The 9345-nt window shown below is 45.7% G+C and overlaps 1 protein-coding gene across 1 annotated transcript in view; it reads right to left on the bottom strand.

The window, feature by feature from the left end:
- Nucleotides 1–343: 343 nt before the first annotated feature.
- Nucleotides 344–9345, bottom strand: part of LOC117356440 (glycoprotein-N-acetylgalactosamine 3-beta-galactosyltransferase 1-B-like) — a 77774-nt gene continuing 68772 nt past the window's right edge. Inside the window, exon 4 of the mRNA XM_033935645.1 lies at nucleotides 344–1350. Coding sequence (XP_033791536.1) covers nucleotides 1093–1350 — 258 coding nt within the window. The 3' untranslated portion in view covers nucleotides 344–1092. The remainder of the gene's footprint in view (nucleotides 1351–9345) is intronic.

Raw genomic sequence — 9345 nt, 5'->3', positions numbered from 1 at the left:
AGGCTAAAAGAAGGGAAGAAAGATTGGATGCACAGTCAGAAGAAGAAAGTGCAACCAGAGACTCATGAAATCACCAGCCAAAGTAGGAAAAATGATTTTATTTTAAATTTAGTGATCAAAATGTATCTGAATTTATATCTGCTGTCTATATTTTACACTGTGGTCCATTGCAAATGCAAGCAGTGTCTCACTTCTGGTTCACCACACAATTGTTTCCCATGTACACACCTTTATAGGACCCCCAGGGACCCCTGAAGAAGACTTTTTGTCGAAACGCGGACCGTGTTGGGTCCTGTATCCCTAGTGGACTAGGTCCTTTAAGGCTCTTATGTGGATGATTTACTTTTATGTGGATGGAATTATTTTATGTGGATGATTTTAGTGTACCTTTGGAACTTTGATACTTTCAAATAAAGTCCATTTGGGAACATCGTCACTCCACAGAGTTTTTTTGGTTTTTTTCTAAAGATAACTAGGTAAAATTACCTGATTATCTTTAGCCAATAAAAAGAATGTCATCCACAAGATGTTCACTGATATATTATTAGCGTAAGGGCTTTGGCAGAATATAAGTCAGAATGTAACGTATGGACTACTATACTGTATTCTGAGATCAGCAGAAACCAGAAGTCCATAGACACCAGGTAGCTCTTTCAGAGTCAACCTGGTGCTTGCTTGTACCCAATTTTCAGGCCCCAGTCTCACAAGAACATCACACAGTATTGGCATCTGCTCAGCCTGGCCTTTGGCATTTTAAAGTATTTGGGAGGAGATGGCATTCTCAGGCCAGTCCAACATCCCTTCATTAAGACACAAGCCCTCCCTCACCCTTCCTCTGTCTGGGACACACAAGAAATCCAACAGAGATGGCAGCATTTATTGTCCATCTGCTGATGGGTCTGTCTTTGCTTCTGTCTTCTTACAAGAGCTGAAGAAGTGAGAAGCCAATCTGGATGCAAAAGGGCCACCTGAGAGAATCACTTACACTTCAATTCCAGGAACCATAGGAGCCCTGTAGAAAAATTAAGACACCACCATCCCATACACCCTATCCTAGAACTACTGGCATGAAAATATTTCCCTTGGTTTTTTTCACGATTTTTCCCCCTTGTCCTCTACAAGTGTCTCATTGGTTTTCTCTCGCTTTGTTATAGGCGCTCTTTTTGTCTTGTCACTCGTTGTTTTTTTAAATACTGGCAGCAGCTTCTGGGCATTTTCAGACAGTGCAGGCTGGTACCGGTACTGATAGCCATACGCTCGGATGTGGTATGTTAAATATTCCAACATGTACATTCCTTCAGCATTGATGTAGTGAAAGGATATTGCCAAGTCTGAGCAGCACTGGGGTCCCTGCAGAATAAAGAATTCCAAAGATTAGTCGGAGAGCAGCACACTTCACATATCCAAAGTCAGACAGGATCATGTGGCCACTAGAAGCTTTTGATACACAGAAAACAATCAAGTTCATGACGCTAGAAAAGAATATATTGTATCAGAACAGCCTCCTGCATCCTGAGAGACCTGAATATTGTCCCAGTGACACCCATGTGATTAAAGAAAACACTGCAGTGCTCAGAAAATGAGGATAGAAATAATGGGAAAACACTCATTGCTGAAACAGCTGCTCCTAAAATTATGCCTAGCACTGCAGAGGCAAAATCCTCCTTTAAACCATAGTTCTAAGATTACTAAAACACCTAATGCCTGTTCAACTTTCTCAAAGCATTTGACAATAGTGAAAGGCAGAGAACTACAAGTCCCAGCATGCCCCAATCAGGGAAGAATAAAGACCAGGGCTGAAACAGCTATCACAACCAGCCCAGGTGAAAGAGTTCTCAATCAGCTGAGGAAAGGCCAGAATGTTGCTGACAGGAGGCAGGGGAGCTCAGCTGTAATTAGACCTAATCAGGGAAGAGTGTGAGAAAATGGGTTGGCTTCTAGGCAGCTGATATATACACACCATCTCCCAAAGCAACTCTGACTGGCATGGAAAGGAGTTTTCTCCAGCTCAAAGCAGGAAAGCAGCAAACAGCAAACTCTCAGGACTCCCAGGTAAAAGCCTTTAAAACAGAACCTATTAATGATACTGTGGACATTGATATGGAGCAATTTGATAGGGCAGGGCCGCCATCAGAAATTTCTGGGCCCCTTACTGAGCAATCCTATTGGGCCCCCCCACACACCCCTTCCCCCCCACTTTTGTCCGGGGGGGGTGCTATCAGGAAATCGGCAGGGGACAAAAAAAAATATGACAGCAGTGTTTATTGTTTATTGTTGTGCACAGCAGAAGCATAATACAGAAATTTGTGCTATGGTGGCCTAGGACCAATGTTCCCTCTAAGGATTGATGAGGTATGTGCAAAAAAAAATATGCATGAGCGACAAGTTACAAAGTCCACAAATTTATGAGCAGGCGCAGAGGACGCATTTTTAAACAAATGTAGTTTATCCTTGTACTCCTTATGTAATTTTAATCATCTATGGATATGTTTGTATGTTTATTGTTCAAATGGTTTTATTTATTTCCCCAAATTTATTTTTGTTATACGCATTGAAAATATTTGATATTGTGTTTAAATCAAAATCTCAATAAACTTGAAACGAGTGCCCGTGAGATTGTGGGAGGGTTAAATACTCAAAACTTAGAAGAATAACAATTTACTTAAAGTTTTTGCTTCGCCAGCTTTCTGGTATCTTTACATACAGTGGCGTACCTAGCATATGTAACACCCGGGACCCATCATTTTTTGGCACCCCCCCATCTGTACGAAAAACATGATTTTTAGTAACAAGCCACATGTCACACATGAGTACCTAGGAAAAGGCAGCATCTTACATATTGCAGTGAGCAGTACATCAATACACCCATTGTAAAACTAAACAAGCCAGACCAGCACAGATCAATCCTACACCGTCAATCCTAACAGAAAACCATGTCTTTCGAACACACAGAACACAGAAAACACCTTCGCCTAGTATGGAATATGTCATCACAAACTAACCCCTCCCCCTTTTACAAAACTGTAGTGTGGATTTTAGCCACGGTGGTAACAGCCCTGACGCTCATAGAATTCTGAGCATCAGAGCTGCTACCGCCACGACTGTCGCTAAAAAACGCTCCACTGTTTTGTAAAAGGGGGGATAAAATAGAAATACACAGTTTCAACGCTCTAGCTCAGAGATGCCCAAACGTTTTGGGCTTGCGAGCTACTTTAAAATGACCAAGTCAAAATGATCTACCAAAAATAAAATTAAAAAACACAAAGCACACTATACGCTGAGAAAATGTTAATTATCATTCCTATTCTGGGTTTTTTTTTCAAAGAGGTCAAGGCAGATGACTCTATGCATTGTCACCTCAGTAACAACCATACAAAAATAGACAAATATACCCCCATCCTTTTTATTAAACCACAATAGCAGTTTTTAGCGCAGGGAACTGCGCTAAATGCCCAGCGCTGCTCTCGACGCTCATAGGCTCCCTGCACTAAAAAACACTATTGCGATTTAGTAAAAGGGGGCCATAGTGCAAAATATAGACAGCATATATAAATTCAGACACATTTTGATCACTAAATTGAAAATAAAATCATTTTCCTACCTTTGTTTGGTAATTTCATCTGGTTGCACTTTATTTTTCTGACTGTGCATCCAATATTTCTTCCCTTCTTTCAGCCTCCTGTATGCTTCCTCTCCTCCAGACCTCATTCCCTCCCCAAACTTTTTCTTTCTTTCTCTATGTCTGTCTTTCTCTGATTCTGTGCCCCATTTTTTTGCTTTGTTTCTGGTTCCCTGTCCCCCCCTTCTTTCTTTCTTCCTTCCTTCCTCCCTCCGTGCCCCATTTTTTGCTTTTTTTTCTGGCTCCCTGTCCCCCCACACCTTCTTTCTTTCCTGCCACCACCGCCGCGGAATAGGCTGCTGCCGCAATCGGGAACAGGCCGAAATCTCCCTGCTTCTCTTCTGCACTGGGCCGATCAACTCTCGCCGCCCGACGTCAATTCTAACGTCGGAAAGGACGTTCCGGGCAGCCAGGCAGCGATTGGCTAGCCAGAACGTCCTCTCGACGGCAGAATTGACGTCGGGCCGCCGCAAGAGTTGGTCGGCCCAGCAGGGAAGAGAAGCAGGGAGATCAAAGACATGGTGCCAGAGAAGGGAAGGGAAGCAGGTTGGGCACCACTGCTCTAGACGAGCCGCACGCTAATGAGAACAGTTGACCGCCCCCCCCCCCCCCCCCTTGGTACGCCACTGGAGCAGCAGCGTGTCTGGCCAGCTCGTTCGTTCAAAGCCGCGGGTGGCGGCTCCTTGCGAGATCCGCGCCTGCGTCTGAAGCCTCTCTGATGGTGTGACGTCAGAGAGGCTTCCGATGCAGGAGTGGATAGCGCAAGGAGCCGCCAACCCGCGGCTTTGAACGAACGAGCCGGCTGCTGCTCCAAAAGAAAGAGAATGATCGCCTCCAGACCGCGGGCCACAAATAAAACCTGGAGAGCCACACGCGGGCCGCGTGTTTGAGACCGCTGCCTTAGAGGGAACACTGCCTAGGACCTTGGGGGAGCCGGGCTCCCTGTCACCTCCAGGCCCCTGAATGCAGGACTGGTAGTACTGCCCTGATGGCGGCCCTGTGATAGGGATGAGGAACTAAATGCCTGTGAAATGGAGTCAGAACAGAGAGTTGAGTTAGCCAACGAGAGCATGGAGCTTAGCTGGGAGTTCTCTTGTGGAAAAAGTGTTAGCTGAGAATAAGGAGGACAGGTTAATTTTAAAAGTATTAGCCTCTGCAATTGTACTGCTAAAGGGTAACATAGCAGGAAGGGGGTTATTTTTGGAGCAAGGCAGCAAAACTATTAATGGCCTTGTAATCTGCATAGCAACTACTGCAATCGAAATTTGGCACAGCCAGAGAAGAGAGCTCCGGAAAGGAAGCTTCACCACAGTTGCCATAGACCAAAAAAGCCCCAATGCGGCTGTGTCAACGAGTGGGGTCTGAAGAAATACCATTCAGAGGAGCCGAATAAAATCCGGTGAAAAAGCCCACTCTGCAACCATGACAGGGCACTGTTGAGGTACATGCTGTGCATCAAAAGAGTCCCCAGACTCGGAACGCAGGTGAACTACGCCAAACTCCAGAATGACCCCTGGACGAGATTTTCTTCAGAATGAATGGACCTAGGCTAGCTCCCCAGCCCAAGAGGACATGGAGGAGGTGAAGTCTGAAGCTCCAGCGCCCTCCTCTGGCATGCTACGGCAAGTGTTTCAAATTTGCTGACCCAGCACCCATCTGGCGCAATGTACAAATCCAATAGATTAGATGCTGGGGAGTTCATCCCAATCGATTTTGAGTCAAATCAAGGAGTTTTTGAGGCAGAATTTAAAGTTAGAAAAAAAGATCGATTTTAATATCCAAGATGTCCCCTGCCATGAATTCGCGCCACAATTGGCAAAAATAACAGACATCCAAAAAGAAAAAATAGCGATTTGGGGTCTGGGGAGGTGGGGTGAGGGACCTGAATCCTACCTACATAAACTGTGAAAAATGGGTTTAAAAACATTTTCCAAGCCACCCCCAAATAGGGTTACCAGATTTCCCGGAATGAAAATCCAGACCCATGGCCAAGCCTGCCCAGCCCCACCCCGTTCTGCCCAAGTCATGCCCTGTTCCAGCCCCGCCCCCAGTGCCTACCCCCTCAACCTGTTCGTTTGTCAGGAGGGCATCTGCGCATGCGCTGGTGTGACATGATGATATCACACGCATGCAACGTGATGCCACCATGTAGCATCCGCGCATGTGCAGATGCCATCCCAAAGCTGCTGCTAGCTGGAAGCTTTTCAAAACCCAGACAAAGTGCCAGGTTTTGAAAAGCTGTTCAGACCCCTGTACATGTCAGCGTTTTTCAGCAGCTGAATGGAGAAACAAGGACTTTTCTGCCCCAGAACAACTTCAAATGCCCAGGAATAAAGATCTTTGGTCTGCCAGCCAGCCAAAGACTGACCCCCAACCTCCGCCCCCACAAATCCTCTACCATGCAGTCAGGGCGGTAAAGGCAGTTTGCGCCCTGAAATCCAGGTGAGTTTCTGTCCAGCCATACTCAGGTTGTGCTAGAAACCTATGATTGTAGGGTCACCGGCCAGCAAACTCCATGGGAGGGACCCCGGGCACCTCCAGAAGGTGGCACACAGCAGGCTGGCTTCACAGATCCAACTGAGTTTCTCTGTGAAGCTGCAGTCTGGCTCCGCAGGACTGCATCCTTTTCTTCAACAGTGGACCACGTGAAGGGTTCTCAAAGCCCTGAAGCCACCAAGAAATTAAATTTAAGCAAACTTTAATCGAAAAAATAAGAAACAGAAGCAGAGCAACAGCAAAAGATTTCTGCTCAGACTGCTTGCAGAAATTGAAACTGATTTTATCACTAGGGGGTGTGCACCATGTGTTCTGAAAAGATGTGAATTCTTGCAATAACTGGACTGCGGGTTGGGATTGAACATCTAGAATATGGAATCCGGAAGGGACATAACAGAAGTTTAGCAGTTACTTACCATAACAGTTGTTATCCAGGGACAGCAGGCAGCTATTCTTAACATATGGGTGATGTCATCCACGGAGCCCGGATGCGGACAGCCTCGCAAGCAGACTTGCTTGTAGAAACGTAGAAGTTTCGAGTCAGCTGCACCGCACATGCGCAAGTGCCTTCCCGCCCAGCAGAGGGCTAGTCTCCTCAGTTCAGATAGCTAGCAGAGAAGCCAAACAGAGGAGGGTGGGTTGTGAGAATAGCTGCCTGCTGTCCCTCGATAACAATTGTTACGGTAAGTAACTGTACTTTATCCCAGGACAAACAGGCAGCCTATTCTCAACATATGGGTGACCTCCAAGCTAACTAGAATGGGATGGTGGGAGTGTTGGCAACTTAGGAGAATAAATTTTGCAATACTCTCTGGCCAAAATGGCATCCCGTCTGGAGAAAACATCCAGACAATAATGAGAGGTGAAAGTATGAACCGAGGACCAGGTAGCAGCTTTGCTAATTTCCTCAATAGGTGTAAATCTGAGGAAAGCCACTGAAGCTGCCATTGCTCTGACTTTGTGGGCTGTGATTCAACTCTGTAGTTGTAATCCAGCCTGGGCATAGCAGAAAGAGATACAAGCAGCCATCCAGTTGGAGATGGTATGCTTAGAGATTGGATGTCCCAACTTGATTGGATCGAAGGAAACAAAAAGTTGAGGAACAGTTCTGTGTGGTTTGTTGCGTTCCAAGTAGAAGGCCAAAGCACGTTTACAATCCAGAGTATGAAGAGCTGATTCTCCAGGATGAGAATGAGGTCTTGGAAAAAACACTGGAAGTACAATAGATTGATTGAGATGAAATTCTGAAACCACTCAGGTAAGAATTTAGGATGAGTACGGAGAACCACCTTGTCATGATAGAAAACTGTGAAAGGTGGATCAGCAACTAAAGTGTGCAGTTCACTGACTCTTCGAGCAGATGTGAGGGCAATGAGAAACACCATTTTCCAAGTGAAATACTTGGTTCAAATGGAGGCTTCATCAATTGAACAAGAACAACATTGAGGTCCCAAACCACTGGAGGCGGTTTGAGAGGAGGGTTGACATGAAAAAGTCCTTTCATGAATCTGGAAACCACCGGATGAGCAGAAAGGGGTTTCCCTTCAATAGGCTGATGGAAAGCAGCAATTGCACTGAGATGGACTGAGATCTATGTATCAGTGCAAAAGATAATCTAGAACAGAAGAGAAGGAGAATTCTTGAGGCTCCTTATCATGAGAGATGCACCACGTAGAAAATCTAGTCCATTTTTGGTGGTAGCATTGCCTAGTGGCAGGCTTCTAGAAGCCTCTAACGTGTCTCTTACTGGTTGAGAAAACTGAAGAGGAGTTATGTTGAGACGACTCAAGCTGTCACGTGCAGAGACTGCAGATTTGGATGAAGTAGAGATTCGTGACTGTGAAAGCAGAGACGGAAAAACTGGTAGAAGGTATGGGTCCCTTCTGCTGAGTTAAAGGAGAATGGAGTACCAAGGTTGTCTCGGCCACCAATGAGCTATCAGAATCATGGTGGCATGATCATTCTGCAACTTGACAAGTCTTGAGAATAAGAGGGAATGCATATAGAAAAAAATTCATCCATTCCAGTAGGAAAGCATTTGCCTCAAGGTGATGAGGAGAATATATCCTGGAGTAGAACTGGGAAGTTTGTGGTTTTGGGAAGCTGCAAGGAGATCTATCTGAGGCATTCCCCACTGCAAAAAAATGTGATGAAGAAGCGAGGAATTGAGTGTCCATTTGTGAGGTTGCAGAAGATAACTCAATTTGTCCGCCAAACAGTTTTTTGCCCCTTGGATGTAGACAGCTTTGAGGAAGGTGTTGTGGAGGATTGCCCACTCCTAAAACTTCAGAGTTTCTTGACAAAGAGAGGGAGATCCTGTCCCCCCCGTGGGTTGACATAGTACATGGCGACTTGGTTGTCCGTCCTAATGAGGACTACGTGGTCGTGAAGAAGATGCTGAAAAGCTTTGATAGCATTGAAGATCGCTCTGAGTTCTAACAGATTGATATGACACTGACGATCCATATTGGTCCAATGGCCTTGAGTATGGAGACCATTGAGATGAGCCCCCCCAAGCCTAGGGCGAGGAATCTGTTGTGAGGACCTTTTGATGAGGGGACGTTTGAAACAGCAAGCCTCTGGAGAGATTGGAAGAGAGCATCCACCAGCAGAGAGACTGTCTCAACGAAGGGGTGACTGTAATGTGTTTCAAGCCTACGACCACTGAGATGCCAGGGTCCACTGAGGAATTCTGAGGGGAAGTCTGGCAAAAGGAGTCACGTGTACTGTGGAGGCCATGTGACCTAGTAGTACCATCATATGTCTCGCTGAAATTGAAGAGCGAGAAGATACTGCATGACAGAGTTGAAGGTGAGCTTCCAGACATTGTTGCGGAAGGAAAACTCTGACTTAGATAGTGTCCAGAACAGCTCTGATGAACTGTAGATTCTGAGACGGCTGAAGTTGCGATTTGGGAAAAATGAGTTTGAATCCCAAGCTTTGTAGGAACCACGTAGTCCATTGGGTTGTTGAATCTTTGAGCCAGTCGTCTAGGTAGGAAAACACCTGGAGACTATGGTTCCTTAGAACTGCTGCTACCACCACCAGGCACTTGGTGAATAGTCTGGGAGATGAATCCAGGCCAAAAGGTAGCACACTGTATTGATAATGCAGATTCCCCACCCAAAATCTGAGATACTGACGGGAGGTCTGATGAAAGGGGATGTGAGTAGAAACCTTGAGATCCAGAGAACATAACCAGTTGTTCTGATCTATATTTAAAATGGGTC

Source organism: Geotrypetes seraphini, chromosome 3, assembly GCF_902459505.1.
Source record: "Geotrypetes seraphini chromosome 3, aGeoSer1.1, whole genome shotgun sequence".
NCBI classification, from domain to species: domain Eukaryota; kingdom Metazoa; phylum Chordata; class Amphibia; order Gymnophiona; family Dermophiidae; genus Geotrypetes; species Geotrypetes seraphini.
This window is presented reverse-complemented; position numbering and strand designations above follow the sequence as displayed.